The 16,687-nt window shown below is 51.8% G+C and overlaps 1 protein-coding gene across 1 annotated transcript; it reads right to left on the bottom strand.

The window, feature by feature from the left end:
* Positions 1 to 376: 376 nt before the first annotated feature.
* On the bottom strand, positions 377 to 16,318 carry MS4A10 (membrane spanning 4-domains A10). Its single transcript, XM_032151830.2, has 8 exons — positions 16,230 to 16,318; positions 11,293 to 11,497; positions 10,718 to 10,837; positions 9,488 to 9,544; positions 7,711 to 7,842; positions 6,164 to 6,274; positions 3,138 to 3,256; positions 377 to 1,826 (listed from the first exon to the last, which is right to left on the bottom strand). The coding sequence occupies exons 2-8, from the start codon at positions 11,473 to 11,475 to the stop codon at positions 1,745 to 1,747; spliced, it is 804 nt and encodes a 267-aa protein (XP_032007721.1). The 5' UTR covers positions 11,476 to 11,497; positions 16,230 to 16,318; the 3' UTR covers positions 377 to 1,744.
* Between the last annotated feature and the right edge of the window lie 369 nt (positions 16,319 to 16,687).

Here is a 16,687-nt window from a genome sequence, read left to right as displayed (position 1 = left end):
TGAGCAGAGATCGTGCCATTGCACTCCAGCCTGGGCGACAGAGTGAGACTCCATCTCAACAGAGAAAAAAAATTGAAAAAAAAAAAAGTCAAAATACAGACTAAAATTTAACCACAGCATTAACAATAGTCAAAGATTGCTTTCTGTTTCTAGCCTGGTGTTAGAAATTCTGCATACTGTGTAGAAGATCCCAGCCATTCTAGCAGGTCGCAGTATTGATGAGCCACTCAGGGACTGGGCTGTGGCCATGCTCCCCTGAGACCAGCTAACCCTGCCTGGGCTTCCACCACGCACCTGCGGAGGCAGTGCCCTTTCAAAGGGAACATTGACAAGTCTTCCACTGACTGATTTTTGAAAAATAGAAGTCAAACCAGAAGCCGTTTCGACCTTTATTGATATAAACCATCAGTGTAGCACAATTGCTTGTTTTACAAATGGAGAAACTGGGACCTAGTGAGGGGAAGGGACTGAGTCAAACCCACACAGTAAGTGATTGGCAGAGCTAGAGTTTGCACCCAGGTCTTTAGACAAACAGGCTAAGGTTTTCTCCATCACCCCCTTTCATCTTTTGAAAGATTGGGTTTCAGCCAGAGGCGGTGGCTCACGCCTGTAATCCCAGCACTTTGGGAGGCCAAGGCGGGCTGATTATGAGGTCAGAAGTTCGAGACCATCCTGGCTAACATGGTAAAACCCCGTCTCTACTAAAAATACAAAAAATTAGCCGGGTGTGGTGGTGGTCGCCTGTAATCCCAGCTACTTGGGAGGCTGAGGCAGGAGAATTGCCTGAACTCGGGAGACGGAGGTTGCAGTGAGCCGAGATCGCACCACTGCACTCCAGCCTGTGTGACAGAGCGAGACTCCATCTCAAAAAAAAAAAAAGAAAGAGTGGGTTTGTCCTAAACATTTGCATGGCTCTCTCTGCCGCTCTCTCAGAACCTAATGCCTTACACTTTACAATCTATTTTAAAGCCAGCTGCAATCTATAGAAGGTTAGGAGCAGCAGATCAGAAGTGGAGAAGAGAGGTGCTACGGCCAAGCTAGTGACCACAGCCAGAAGTGGCAGCGAAAGAGATGACAAAGAAGGAGAATTCAAAGAACCTCAAACCCCAGGGATATTCTGTGCAAGGGCAAATGATACTGAGAGCATCCCTTCATACAGGGATTTTATAAGACAGTAGAGAGCAGACTGCTATCTCGGACAACTTCAAAACCTGGGCCGGGCACAGTGGCTCACGCCTGTAATCCCAGCACTTTGGGAGGCTGAGGCAGGTGGATCACCTGAGGTCAGGAGTTCAAGACCAGCCTGACCAATATGGTGCAATCCTGTCTCTACTAAAAATATAAAAAATAGCTGGGCGTGGTGGCGTGTGCCTGTAGTCCCAGCTACTTGGGAGGCTGAGATAGGAGAATCACTTGAACCAGGGAGGCGAAGGTTGCAGTGAGCTGAGATAGTGCCACTGCACTTTAGCCTGGGCAACAGAGCAAGACCCCATCTCACAAAACAAAACAAAGCGAGAGAAAACAAAACAATCTGGGTTACCACATGTATCGAACCGTCAACTGTGTAAGAAATGGCTTATCCGAGAGGACAGGGTTCCCAGGAACTATAAGGGCTGACTTTGCTGTATAGACCATCGCACTAGCCTTTTGTATGTGCAAATCTCATCTTCCCAGTGAAAGTGCAACTTTGGGAGAGCAGGGGCTATGCTCCAACCAAGTTTGGGCATTGTCAGGCGGTGGCTCTTCAGTTTGCAGTCTGGGTCCAGATCCCAGCTCCATCAGTGACGATCCGTGTGTCTGGGGCAACTTGCTTAACTTCTCTGAGCCTGCATGAAATGGAGATATTAATAGTAACAGCAGCTATGTCACAGATTGATGGGAGGATTAAATGACATTGAGATTAAATAACATTTACTTGGCTCAGAGTCGGTGGCCCAGTAAAGATTCAAAGAGTGAGCTCTGCCAATACCTGGAGGAAGAGAATCCAGGTGGAGGAAGGGCAAGGGTGATGGCTCAGAGGCAGGGGTATCCCTGGGGTGTCTGTGGAACCTCAAGGAAGCCATGGTGGCTGGGGCAGAGCTAGCAAGAGGAAGGGAAGCAGTGGGTGAGACCACGGGATTGGAGGGGAAAACTGCGTTTTATTTCACGTGTTTGTTATTTTTGGGGTTTGCTTCTGTTTATGGAAAGATACTGATTTCCCATATCTTGCTGCTACAAAGTGCCCCTTTAAAATAATATAGAAAAAAGAATCAGTGTGGAAAAAAACCAGAATACATTGCGGCTCACAAATAAGCAAAAATCCTGAAGACTATCCTCAGATGACGGAAATTAGGAAAATGAGGAAGGCAGGCCCCTCTCCCTCACATTATTTACTCAGCACAAGTAGGTTTGAAATTCCGAGGCTGAAGTTTTACTGGCAACCTCGATGTGACAACTGCGAACCTTGAATTCTCCTGATCTCAGAGCTTTCAAGCTGGGAGACTCCTGGATCATGTCATCCTTGCACCTCCACTTTACAGATGGAGACATTGAGGCCCAGGAGGGCAAAAACATTCAGGCAGAGGGTCTGGTTCAGAGGGAAGAACTGTACACAGTTTCTATGGGACTCAACTCCCCAGCTGCCCTCAGCCCAAATCCAGGGATTCAGACACACAGGCTCCCTCAGAGACGTCTTAGTAGGTTGAGGCAAGGGAAGCCCCTGCCTGTGCCGCTCTGGAGACCTTCCTTCCTGGCTGCCCTTATATCCCCCTGTGCATCCACCATTGATCAGAGAAGGCAGGCAAGGGAGGCCAGAGGACATCGGGGGCACCTGGGGGCTGCAGGCCCAGGAGTTTGCTCTGGAGGCTGGCAGGGAAGGTGAGGGGTCCTGGTTGCGCCCAGGTTCAGCTGAGGTAGCTCTGGTCAACAAAGTCAGGGGCTGAGATGTTCCTGGGGGGCCCTGGGAGTTCTTCTAGTGCCTGAGGGGATAGGACCATTGCTGCCTTGGCTACCACTCCCAGGCCAGGCAGTCCTAGCTGCAGCACTGTTAGCCCCTTGCCCATCACAGCTCCCTTGGGAACTGGTTTCTATCCATGCCAGGGAGAAGGGGCCAAGCGTGGGTTCTGAAGGTCTGGGGAGCCGGGGCCAAACCTCTCTGCCTCTGATGTTGCTCGTGTTGTGCGTCCCCTTGAATCACATTCTGGTAGGATGGTGGGGGCTCCATCGGCAGGCCTTTGAGATGCAATGGTGTGTTCGGAACAAGGCATGCGTCATCATTCTGCAAAAGAAAAGTCACCGCCCCTGCTGCTCACAGCTGTGGAGTGACTGGCTGCTTTGGAAACACTTCTCTGCTAGTTCACTTCTGAAGACTCAAGTTCTCCATGAACATGGGGAAACTGAGGCTTGAGAGATGAAGCGACTTCCATAGACCAGCGTGTGAGTCCCTCCACCCTCCCTGTTCTTGAAAAGGGAGTAGGGGGAGGCCCACATGGGAGTCAGTGGATGGGGCCCTGGTTCCCATCCCGCTACCAGTGTCCTGGTGACCAGGTGCAAGTCACTCACCCTGTTGGGTTTCCTGAGTGGGGCTGGGCCAGGTAATGACCCAAGTCCCTTCTAGCCAGGATACACTCTAGGGGCAGGTCTAATGCCAACAGTGTCCCCCAGTGATTGCTGCCACACCTCCATCCCTGATTCGTGATGAGGGTGGCACCAACTCAGTGCTGGAAAGCCTGTCCCTGGCACCGTCCTTACCGATGGGGAGGGCACAGGGCCCATTGGGAGACCTAGCCTGGCTGCTTACTGGCTGTGAGACCATGGGAAGTCACTTAACTCTTCTAAGGTTCATTTTTTCCTCTTTAAAATGGAAAAGCAGAACCTGTGTCCCAGAATGGCTATGAGATTCAAGGAGGTCTTAGCTAGTGCAGTAGGCAGAAGCATGGCCCCCAGAAGACGTCCATGTCCTAATCTCTGGTCACATGGCAGAGAGGAATTAAGGTTGCAGATGGAATTAAGGTTTCCAATCAGTTTTGAGATGGGGAGATTCTCCTGGATTATCTGTCTAGGCCCAGTATGATGACAAGGGTCCTTAAAGGTAGAAGAGGGAGACAGGGTTATTGGAGGATGTTGTGATGCTGGCTTTGCAGGTGGAAGAAGGGGCTGCAAGCCGAGGAATGCAGGCAGCCTCTAGAAGCTGGAAAAGGCAAGGAAAGAGATTCTTTTCGATGCCCCCAGAAGGGATGCAGTCCTGGCAACACACCTTGATTTGAGACCTTGAGACTCATTTCAAGCTGCTGACCTCCAGAGCTGTAGGATAATACAGGTGTCATTTTAAGCCACCAAATTTGTGATAATTTACTACAACATCAATAGAAAACCAATACAGCCACCTGCACCACTAGCACAGTGCCTGGAACACAGCAAAGGTCAATAAATAGGAACAATTATTGCTCACAGCTGCAGCCGGGTACGGGACCTCAGTTTTCCCCATCCTTAAAAGTGGGGTTGGCCTCAGTGACTCAAGACCCCCATCTGGCTTTCTGATGTCTTAATGAGAAGACTTCCTGCCAGGCAGCCAGGAATTAACAAAGACAACTTCTCTGCTTGATGTTAAATGAAACTCAGAGGCCATCAACTTATATATGCATTACATGAACACTCAGTTGTGTGATGAGGTCACTAACATGAAAATCAGTGTCAAACTTGAAGAATTATGGGGGATTTGGCACTTTTTTAAATAGTGTTCTAAAGTTGAGATTGTAATATGATTTTTTTTTCTTTAAAGAAATGAGCCTTGGAGATCACTTCTGGTTAGGGTCTTTATTATTTATTTATTTTTTTCTTTTATAAAATATCCTTATCCTGAACTTTTAAGGATCTTTGGGGTGGGGAGAGACTTACCTTCTATTTTAAAATATATCTAGCCCCAGTCTGCCATTCTGCCATCCCCACTGGTAGACAAGGGTGAGGCTGTGGGTCAGCCTGAGGGCTGAGTCCTGGATTTCCTGACTGGCTGCTTCTCCTTGGGAAGTGATGTGACCTCTCTGAACCTTAGCTTGCTAGTCTGTAGTATGGGAATTTAAATACCTCAAAGGGTTGTTGAGGGCTGGGCATGATGGCTCATGCCTGTAATTCCAGAACTTTGGGAATTCTGGAATTCCCAGATGGAATTAAGGTTTCCAATCAGCTTTGAGATGGGGAGATTCTCCTGGATTATCTGTCTAGGCCCAGTATGATGACAAGGGTCCTTAAAGGTAGAAGAGGGAGACAGGGTTATTGGAGGATGTTGTGATGCTGGCTTTGAAGGTGGGAGAAGGGGCCACAAGCCAGCGCTGGTGGATCACTTGAGGTCAGGAGTTTGAGACCAGCCTGGCCAACATGGCAAAACCTCATCTATACTTAAAAAAATACAAAAATTAGCCAGGTGTGGTGGCACATGCCTATAGTCCCAGCTACTTGGGAGGCTAAGGTGGGAGAATTGTTTGAACCTGGGAGGCGGAGGTTGCAGTGGGCCGAGATCGTGCCACTGTACTCCAGCCTGGGTGACAGAGTGAGACTCAGTCTCAAAAGAAAAAGGGTTGTTGAGAAGATAAAGTTAAATACAGCTATATTTATCTGTATATCTGCACATCTATAGCCATCCGTACATCATCGATTGATCCATCAATATAGTGCTTAATAGAGTCCCTGGAATTCCTTAAATGCCCAATCTTTAATGACTCTGTCTGTCACTTGTTTCCACCGCGGCCAAACTCCACACACACTGTGGCTTCCCCAGGCCTTCTCTGTCCTGTCTCCAAGCCAGTGCTTGTGCTGTTGTTGCTCTGCTGAAAGTCCCTCTTCCACCTATGCCTGTGGGTTCGAGTCCTGCCCAGTCACCATGGGCCTCTGTGATGCAATTTCCCCAGGGCCTTCAGTGCTGGCAGCACAGTAGCCTGTTGTTCTGAGCATGCATGGAGTTTCCTCTCTGGCAGCCTCACCCTTTTCTCCTTGGATTGGCCTCCTCTCTCGCCCCCGTGCCTTGGCTCCCCTAGTGGACTGTGGGCTGTCACTTAATGAATGCGCAGCAACGTGAGGAATGAATGAAACACGCTCCTGTTGTAACCCCCACGTATCTTTCCTTTCTGAGCCCTCTGCTGCCTCATGCCCCCATTTGTTGTCTTCCTGGGAAGACAAGCCCTTGTCTTACCTTTGCAGATGGGCAGTCCCCTCTCCAGGCTGTGACGGCTGTGGGCACTGGCAGGAACAGCTCTAGGACAGTGAAGCAGAGCAAGGCCAGCTCCAGCCTCTGGATGTGGACCTGAGAGGGGAGAGGGAAGGAAGGCAGGGTGAGGCCTCGCTGGGTGTCTGCACGCGTCACGTGGGCTTAGCCAGGCAGGGGTCAGATCCACAGCAGAGGGCAGTTGGGGCTTCAGCTCCCAGGTGTGCGTGGGGAAGGCAGGGTGGGTCTCTGTGGGATGGGGACTGGGTCTGTCTTGGTCACTGCCCTACACTCAATGCCTGGCACATATGGGTCTTTGGTGAGTATTGGCCTAACGTTTGAGGGCTGGAGAATCTCATGGGTCCCTGGTAAGAATGAAGGTAGCCTTAGGATCATCTGATCCAAGCCTATTTGACAGATGGGGGTACCTAGTCCCAGAGTGAGGGAGCATGTTTTACAGCAGGGGAGGGGAAGAGCTGTGCAGCTGGGAGACATCTCATAGTATCACATGCATTTGATGGGGAAGCATATGTATATGTGTGTGTGTGCACGCACATGTGTGTCCATGCATGCTCGCACATGCATGTGATGTGCATGTGTATGCACGTGTGTGTATGTGCTGGGAGGAGATAAGGAATAACAAACCACGATGGTCAGAACCCTTGTGGGCGTGGTGGCTCACGCCTGTAATCCCAGCACTTTGGGAGACTGAGGTGGGAGGATCACTAGAGGTCAGGAGTTCGAGACCTGCCTGGCCAACATGGTGAAACCCCATCTCTACTAAAAATACAAAAATTAGCCTGGCGTGGTGGTGGGTGCCTGTAATCCCAGCTACTCGAGAGGCTGAGGCAGGAGAATTGCTTGAATCTGGTAGGTGGAGATTACAGTGAGCCTCGATCATGCCACTGCACTCCAGCCCGGGTGACAAGAGTGAGACTCCGTTTCCCCCCATCCCCCACCAAAAAAAGAAAAAAGAATTCTTGGAGCCTGGCCCAGAGGCACCCAGCGGTCTGCCTTCTGCTTCAGAGGCAGCAGTGGTATGGTGAAAAGAGCACCAGGCTTGGAGTCAAAGACCCACTAATCTAGCCTCTCTGGACCTCAGCGTTCACTCCCAGAAGATGAGGGTAACAAAGTGGACTTGGCCAGCTTTGCAAGGCTGCTGGGAGGCTTCTGGATCACAGGGGCCACCAGGGACACCATGCTTAGAGCCCTGGCTGGGAAATCAGCAGTTTTAGGCTGTGGTCCTGGATTTGTGGTCAAGTTGCTGCATGACCTCACGCAGGCTCCTCCCCGTCTCTGGCCCGATTTCCCAATCTGTAAAAGTGGACTTGGATTCAGTGATGCTGACCAGTCAGCAGCCCAGCACCCCCCTTTCCACCACACCTTGTGGGAGACAGAAACAGGTTGGCCAAGGGCCCAGCAGCCCACACCTGGGCTCCAGGAGGGGCTTTCTGTGAGCTGGAAACCTCCTGTTGGCCAAATCCAAGGCAGCACCTTCACTGAAGTCAGAGGGCCCTCCAGGCCTGGGTACTCACCGTGGAGTTGGGGTACATTCTCCAGATCGGGGACTCAAATGGGCTCTCCAGAAAGAGATCCTTGGAGATAACAAAGAGGCCAGACAGCACGCAAAAGAGGCTGACGAGGTTTGTCATCAGGCACAACATCTTCTATAGGTGAAAAATAAAGGTAACAGCTGTCCAACGGGTGGAGACCTGGAGCTAGGTCCTCCCCCCATGCTTGCCAGTAGCTTCCTCTGTAGCCACAGGAGAGACTCTGCCTGTCATTGGGCCCAGGGCCCCCTCTGCCTGTCACTGGCCCCTCAGCCCCTCACACAGGAGCTGAGCTGTTCTTGTGTGACCACTGAGGAGGCCCCAGCTGGCCCTTGCCTTCTATGGGACAAATTGGGAGAACCTAAGAGCTGCCTTCAGATCCAAGAGCTTTGCAATAAAGGATGCCCTATTGCCATCTCCTGCTCAAAGCCAGCCCTGAACATCCTACATCAGCTATGCCAAGTGTCAGGGATTCGACACCCAGGTGACCCCTCATCCAGCTCCTTCCCCACCAGAAAGGTCAGGAGGAGCTCTGAAAGTGCCCTATCCTCACATATCCCAGTGCCAGGCCTTTTCTCTGCCCACCCACCATGGTCCCTGAAATGCCTGTATTCATCGTCCTCTCGGGTTAAGCATCATTCCAAGAGCCTCTTGCCAAGTGCAAATCCTTGCAGTGAGGAAAGACTATGCACACATGGAATCTGTAGCCTTTTATACTGGAATGGGTTTCTTTACAGTAAGAGTGTCCTTATGCTCAGGTATACAAAGCAAGAGGCCTATGGTTCTAAAAGGGGCTCAGCCCAGAAGGGTGAGGTCTGGGGAATGGGCACGTCTTTGTCAAGCATCTCCTGCCTCTGCTGGGTAAACTGCACAACCATCCTTCTATTCTCTATGCCCTCTGAGAAAGCAGGGAGCAACCACAGCCTAGCCAGGCTGAGGGACATAAATAGGGAAGGACCTGGCTTGGGCTTTGGGGGCAGAAGGAGGGGAGGTGAGAAGACCTGGGTGTGGGTTGTGATTTGCAGGGATGTTCCTTCCATCATCCATCCACCTCCATCCATCCAGTCTTGTGCTAGGTGTCTACTCTGTGCCTACCTGGGCCACCTTGGGCTACCACGATGCTCAGGCACATTCTGCCCAGACAGAATTTAGTGTATGGTGGAGACAGGTAAGTCCACAGAGTTGTGGGAGCATGGAAGACAGCCATGGAGGTCAGGGAAGATCTCCAGGAGGACCAGACATACAGGTTGTCTTGAGTGGTCAGGAGTAAGTCAAAGATGGGAGCCATGTGTGCAGGGGAGAGGGCAAGGTGTTTGAGCAGTGGCCAGCATGGGCAGAACAGAGAGGACCACAGTTCCATCTGCCTGGCTCTTCGAGAGGAGAAGTAGTTGCAAATCCAGCTGGAGGCTGGGGCTTGCAGGCTATGTGGTGATTAAGACTAAGACTCAGTAGATTTGAGAGGAAGCAAAGTTGTGTCCTAGATGGATGGGTCAGGGTGCCTGGGAGCCATTTCCTTCTCTGCCTCACTGCACTGGAAAGAGAGAATCTTCAGATGGTGCTTCCTTTCCTCCCACAGCCAAATCTGTCTGCCTGTCTGCATCTGGACCCTTCTGCTCGGACATCCTCTGCTGTCCTGAAGGCAAGAGCCTGCTCGTAGCAAGTCCTGGAGAAGTGCCCTCACAATCACCCCTACAGACAGATGCCCTTAACAAAGTTATGCCATGCTTGGATGGAAGAGAATGATCTCAGTGCACCCACTCACCAGGTAAGTTTTAGAAAAGGTCTTCATTGTTATCGCCAAGATCCCTGAAATGAGAAACTGCAGGACAGATTTGAAAGCCAAAGGAGAGAAGCTGGGGCTCCTCAAAACCCACAAATTCCCACCCCCACCCCTATTCTCCAAGAAAATCAACCCTTGGCAGCCAGTGGGGCAGAGAATACTATTCTTCCGGCAAAGTGAGATCCTCTTGCCTGCCATGTGGCCCATCCCAGGCACTGCTCCACCTCACATCTTCCCATGTGCACAAACCTCCGTACCTCCTCCTGTCTCTACACCTTGGACCAAGCTGTGCCCTGCACTTAGAGCTCCCTCCTAGCCCCTCCTGCTTCCCTCATTTTACAAACCCAAACCATCCCTCTGGGATCAGTGGCACTACCCCCTCTACCCCGACTGTTTCTCTTTTCCTGAATCTTGCAGGTGGGAGGATATGAGTTCTTGCTTCCAAGGTCTCTGGGAGCACCTCTGCAATCATTCTTTCCAATGTGCACTGAGCACCTACTATGGGCTAGTGCCTGGGAGCACAGGGTGAATAAACACTGCATGTGTAGAAAGTTCTATCACTGTGCAGTGAAAGCCCCATCCTGTGGGCAGTGGGAACAGAGGACTGATGTGAAAGGGGGATTGGGATACTTGCCCAAGACAGTGCCGTGGAGCTTGGACTTAGTGCATAGGCAGGACTCCACCTGGGAGTCAGGAATGGGGTGGGCTCCCTGGAGACCTGAAGGAATGTAGAGCTTCTGGGAAATGGTGCATGCACTGGTCCGCTGTCATCTCCCATCCTGGCTGATGGCCTTGGGAGAATGGGAGCCACGCCTTACACCCTGTGTGTTTTCGTAGCCCAACCCCAACAGGGCACTTGTAGCTGGATCCAGAGGCAGCCTGGCTGCTCAGAAGGCCAGGGAAGAATGAAGCTGTCTCTGGGTCCTACTCACCCTCCTCTTTGCCAAATGCACATATTCAATTATGGGAGAGTGAATAGCCTCTGAGTGCTCTCTTGGGACTCAGAATTGACAGGGGCTCCCTGGAAGGAGCTATTTCCATGGTGACTGAGATAAAAGAAGCAGAGATAGGACCACTGGAGAAAGGGCCTCACTTCTGCCGCACACCTATTAGCTCTCTCTATCCCACCCTGCATCCTGTCCCAAATGCCAGGGCCTCCCAGGCCTGCTTTGCAGACTCCCACACCCGGTCTGTGTTTTGCCTTCTACTCACAGAGGCAGCCCCCCAGAATGGATACCAAGACTTCAGCACCACCAGGTGAAGGCTCTTGACTGTAGAGGCCAGGTAGCCCCCAAAGACCAGGTGCAGCAGAGCGATGGTGATGTGGAAGGCCTGGGTGGGGAAGAGAGAATGGCTGGGGTGAGGGCATCGGTCACTGGCTTTAATTGAGGCTACTGGTGCCCTGGACCTACTGGCTGTGCTGAGTCCCTTCCATCCTCTTAGGGATCCCAGAGACCAGGCTCTCTAAGAAGGACCACTCCCTAGGATTTCCTGCAGAAAGAGCTGAAGCTGCCAAGGGCCCCATGGGTGGGAGCTGTCTATCCTGGAGCTGGCAGCCTTCTGCCATCCTCCCCAGGACAGGGCCCTGTCCAAACCTCACAAGGCAGTATTAGGTGTGGGCAGATTCTCTCCAATCCTCAAGGTCTTTTCTAGCTCAGATGAATGTTCAGCAGGAAAGCTGGAGCCTATCTCTCTTCCCTTTCTCCCCTTGGGGCCCCCCAGCATCCTCCTCATATCCCCCTCTCCTCTTCCTCCCACTGCCAGGACCCTGGGAAGTGGATGCTCACCCCCAGTTCCTTGAGAAGGCTGCTCCTCTTCTGGGATTTCTTGTGCTGGCGTGGAGCCAGGAGCTTGGGCTGGGTCGTGTTCTGGGGTGCACTTGTCTGCCAGGGCTGGACTGGGCTGAGGACTTGCCATGACGGGAGCCCCCTAGCACAATGGCTGGGAATAACTGTGGCTTCTGCTTTCATTGACGCTGGATGAGGGCCCTGGCTGCAGGACAGGGAGAAAGGCCATCAGAACCTGTCTCATTTCTGAGGCTTGTGCCTGGGTGAGCCTCTGCCAATCACCTCTGTTTACAGGACTGGATCTTTCCAGAACCGTGGTTGCCCTGTCCAGCAGCCCCTGGTCTTGATTTGACCTGGAATAATCTGGCCCCTGGGGATGGGAGTAATTGCTGCTCACAGCCTTTCTGGGGTTGCAAAGACACAGCTCCTTTTGGGGCAGAAAAACGCAGACCAGGCAAACTTCACAACCAGTGGAAGACAGAGCTCACCCAAAGTGGCCAGACTGCAGTTTGGAAGAGTTGGTAGGTGCGAGAGGTGCGGGTCGATGGAGGGGCTTTGTAAACAGTCTCCATCCACTGGTCCAAGATAAGTGACTGAAGACAGGTGGGAAATAATTGTCCTGCCTCCTGTGGTGGTGCCTATGCCTCCTGGAGAGAAGGGAAGAAAATATCTTCCACCGAGGACTTCTTATGAGCCAACACTGAGTCAGGAAGTCCATATTTAACGATGCTAACATTTACAAATACTTTCTCTGCTCCAGGCACTGAGATAAACCTTCTATATGAATTACCTGATTTTGTCCTCATTCCAAACCTATTAGGTAAATACTGTCCTCACTCTCATTTTGCAGATGAGGCTCAGAAAGGTTAAGCCACTTGCCCATGGTCACACAGCCAATAAGTGACTTGGACTTGAAGCATGGCAGGCTGGCTCCAGAGCCTGGGGCTTAAGTCCTTCATGCACTGTTGGCTCAACAATTGGAAATGAATGTTCTGGATGTCCTCATGGGCACAAAATGGAGTTAGGAAAAAACTTAGAAGGGGGCTGAACACACGACCTGCAGACAGGGCCTGGTATAGTGTATACTGACGCCGCGGGATGCACTAGGGCTTGGGGGCTGCCTGGGGACTTGGTGAGAAAAATTCAATATAGCCTTTCTGTCCCGGAAAGTGGAGAGCTGGGTGGGGAAGAAAGGGAGCTGGCTTGCGGGGATTGAGGTCAGAGATGGTTTCTCCATGGGGATGAGGCTCATGAGCAAATCCTTGAGAGAGAGGGAGAGGCTGCTCTCAGACTCTATCCTGGATGAATGAAAAGGGAGGGGCATTCCTCTCACTTTTAAGTCTGACTTGTGGATCCAGGAAGTTCCATGGAGCATCCACATTTTCCACAGGGATGCAGGGAAAGAACCTTGGGAAGTCTGGAGGGACAGACAGCCCAGGTGACTATATCCTGGATTGGGTAGAGGGGAAAGGAAAGGACATTATCAAGAGCCAAAGAGCCAGATGGGGCCTCACAGTTGGGTGAGCACTGCATGCCGGTCACTGTGCCAGGAGGCAGTTTTGCCTGGCAACCTCCCTTAATACTCAGGAAGTCAGCACCATTGCATAGAAGAGGAAACCAAGGTTCAGAGAGGTTGCCTGCCTTGGCCATGGTCACACAGTGAGGAAGTGCCTGGAATTGGAACCACGCATGGTCTTACTCCATCGCCAGTGGTCTGGGCCCGGGCTGCTGGGTGGGACCCCCTGATTGATATCTCCATGGGCCTGCAGTGATGACCCCTGATTTTGTGGGGTGAGTGGGCAAAGCGTCTCCCTCTTTCCTGGGCTTCAGAAGCTGAGCTCATAGACACAGTACTGCATGACTCTCTTTGTGACTCTGCCCAGCTTTGCATGGGAACTGTCCCTCTCTCAGTTCCCAAGCCTTCAGAAGTCCGTCTGACACAGCTAGCCGGACTAAGAGATGTATTTGGTGGCAGAGGCCTGAACCAGATTAGCCACTGGCTTCACCTAGACTCTGCACACCTGGGAGGACAATACCTGGACCCAGGCCTGGACTCCACTGCAAAGAACAGAAGAAGAGGGACTTCTTAGTAGAGCTGCCTCAGATGGAACTGGTTGTCCATGGGGATAGTGAGTGCCTGGGCACTGGAGCTGTACCTCCACCTAGACATTCACTTGCGAGAGCTGTGGCAGCAGGAATGGTTCAAATATCCAACAGGGAGTTGGATTCAAGAATCCAGAATAACCTTTCCCAAAGTATGTTCCATGGAACATTGGTCCTGATGGATCTGCAGTAAAAGGGTTCCATGGTCAAATAAGTTTGAGAAACCATGGCTAGCCTCTTCTCCCTTTTTCTCATATTAAAGACTCTGAGATTTTCTACAAGTGGCACACTCTGTTTTAGTATTAAGGGCATTTCCCAAACTTAATTGGCCATAGAATCTTTATTTTTTATTTATTTATTTCTTTTTATTTTTGAGACGGAGTTTCACTCGTCACCCAGGCTGGAGTGCAATGGCGTAATCTTGGCTCACTGCAACCTCTGCCTCCCAGGTTCAAGTGATTCTCCTGCCTCAGCCTCCTGAGTAACTGGGATTACAGGCACCTGCCACCACGCCCTGCTAATTTTGTGTTTTTAGTAGAGACGGGGTTTCTCCATGTTGGTCAGGCTGGTCTCAAACTCCCGACCCCAGGTGATCCACCCGCCTCGGCCTCCGAAAGTGCTAAGATTACAAGCGTGAGCCACTGCGCCCGGCTGGCCATAGGATTTTTTCTTTCTCGTTGTCCAGTGGTTCTATGCAATTGGTATTCTGTGGGGTCTGCTTTTGGGTAAAGTGTCCTTGAAGGTTTCAATTTCTGGTTCTGGGCTCTGGTTTTTGGCCTTTCCTCTGCTTTTGGTTTGCTCATGTGTATATCACAGTGGCAATGGGAATTGAGTGATGATCTCTAGGGTCCCTTCCAACTTTAAATATAATACTTCTCTCACGGGATAGAGAGCCGCTACAAGGAATTTTATACAACCAGGAGAGGAAGGAGTTGCAGAGGGCAGACCTTAGTCATCATGGGGAAAAGTTTGTTATGACTGTCTGGTCTGCCTTTCCAAGACAAAGAGCATGAACTCTGATTCCTGCTGCTGAACACTTATTCGCTGCTGTCCTGGCCCACCTCCAGCACCTGTGCAGGGCTGCTAGGAGGTGACAGCGTGCTGACAGAGGGGGGCAGGCAGCAGGCTGTTTGGTGCACGAAGGAACTTTTTTAGCCTTTCCCTGCCCACCCCCAGCCCCCTCTGCCAGCTCAGGACCATGGACCCAGCCAGCATGGTATCCCACGGGAAATCCACTGCCACTAGGGCCTCAGCGTTCTGCACAGGGCCACGCGATGCCTGGGTCCCATATGTATTCTCATTGTTCCTTCAGTTCTGGGACGGGAGAGAGGACAGGGACAGAGCTGGGCAGGACCCTCCAGAATCCCCCAGCAAAGCAGCAGAGTGGGCCCAGCCATGAGCGCTGGAAGTTGTCGGCCAGAATGGGTGCCCCGTGCAAAGTCCTGGCTCTGCTCCCCCGAGCTTTGACCTTGGGCAGGTTGTTTACATCTCAGCATCTGAGTCTCCCCTCACCTTCTCATGGGGAGTGCCACTGCCTGTCCCTGGGGGGTAGGTGGTGAGGAGTAGCTGAAACAATGCCTGCAACAGACAAGGCCTGGTGTATAGCAATAAATGTCAGCCACAGTTGCCACTGGCCTGTTGCGTGTCTAGAATCCCACCAGCGAGGCTCCACCTTGTCCTCGTCTCGTTCTCGGTTAAGACATGGTACACCCTGTCCCTGTCATCTGGAGTGGTGAGTTTATTGCCTCCATCCCCATCCTGCTTACAGGGGGAGAGGGTCATGAGAGCTCTGGGGCCCTGGGGTGGGGGTAGGGGGTCGTGAGGGAAGAAAGGCACTGAGCGTACTGAGCTAGTGATCTGAGATCCAACACTGTCATTCGTGGATTTGTTTGTGGAGTTTCTACACTGGACACTGCAGGGACCGAGGCAGGAGTGAGTAAGATGTGTCCATGGGAGGTCTGTGGCTGAGCAAGCAGACGAAACGTGGCACGAATAATGTGACCCTCATCAGATTGTGCAGTGGAGCCCTAGAGGACAGAGAGAGCTTCTCAGGGTGTGTGCGTGTGTGTGTGTGCGCGCGTTTGTGTGCGTGTGTGTGTGTGCATGCATGTCAAGGACAGAAAGGCAGGAATTGAGAGGTGCTGAGTGAGAGAGTGTCACAACATGTGACAGGCAGGCTGGTGTTGGGGGTGGGGTCCCTTAGAGGATCAGCGGTTTCAGTGAATGCCAGTTAGAAAACCACCTATGACTGTACTGAACCAGCCTCCTCCTGGTGCTTCCAGACAGTGTGCCTGGTGTAAAGGGAGCTCACCCACAAGCAGCTGGAAGGCCTGCAGGAAACAGAGGCCTCCGTCCGAGGAGGAAGTCAAGAATCTGGATTCTAGTCCTGCCCCCTCGTGGCCCTCGACAAGTCCCTTCTCCTCCCTGGGGCTCTGTTTTCCCGAACTAGTCTCTCTGTGTGTATGCATTTCCAGACTGCAAGAGAAGTGTCTGGGGCTCCTCCAGCTCTAAGGGTCAGTGACTGGTAGCAGGATGGGGCTCCCCAGGGGAGAGGCCGATGGTGCCCCCTACTTCCCAGATCCCCTCTGCTGGGTGGGCCACTCATTCTCCAGCTGGTATAATTGTTTGTTGCTAAAGGCTCACATCTGCTCCCTTCTGGGAGTTTAAGTTACACCGCTGCAACCCTACAGACAACAACTGATTGGCTAGGGGTATAAGAGGCCGGTCCCCTGGCTTCAAGGTGGGACCAGGTCTGTACACCTGAGCAACCCTCCAACTCTACATGGAAACACAAAATCACTCCCCTCTGTTCCTGCCATGGGGGAACCACTCACCCCAGGACCTGGGACCGCAGCTCTGAGCTTCCAGCTGTGCTTTGCCCTCTGGCGCTGCCGGAGCTGCCCAGAGACAGCGCTGGGAAATCAGCACATCTTTACAACATTAGACTTTGAATCTTCTCCCTCCTGGACCCACCCCCTGCTTCATGCCCCGGTTGCATGGAAGCTGTCAAAGTCTTTCCCCCTCCCCCAATCCCTGGCAGGTGAAAATCTTAGTGCCCTTCTTTATGTCTCTCCTTGATAGTTGCAAATTTCCTCTGGCAAGGGAAATGTTGATAATTTAATCTGTTTTCAGGGCAGGACTGAGGGAGTGAAGGTGGTTGTAATCTCCTTAGGTCCTGGGAGTAGAGTAAGAAGTTGAAACTTTTGAAAGAATCTTTTTAATTTTGGAAAATTTCAGGCACTCACAAAAGTAGAGAGAATGGTTCCATGACCCCCCTGTGCCCATTCCCGAG

This window comes from Hylobates moloch, unplaced genomic scaffold (assembly GCF_009828535.3).
Source record: "Hylobates moloch isolate HMO894 unplaced genomic scaffold, HMol_V3 SCAFFOLD_5, whole genome shotgun sequence".
NCBI classification, from domain to species: Eukaryota; Metazoa; Chordata; class Mammalia; order Primates; family Hylobatidae; genus Hylobates; species Hylobates moloch.
The sequence above is the reverse complement of the archived record's forward strand: the minus strand, read 5'-3'. Positions and strand labels throughout refer to the sequence as shown.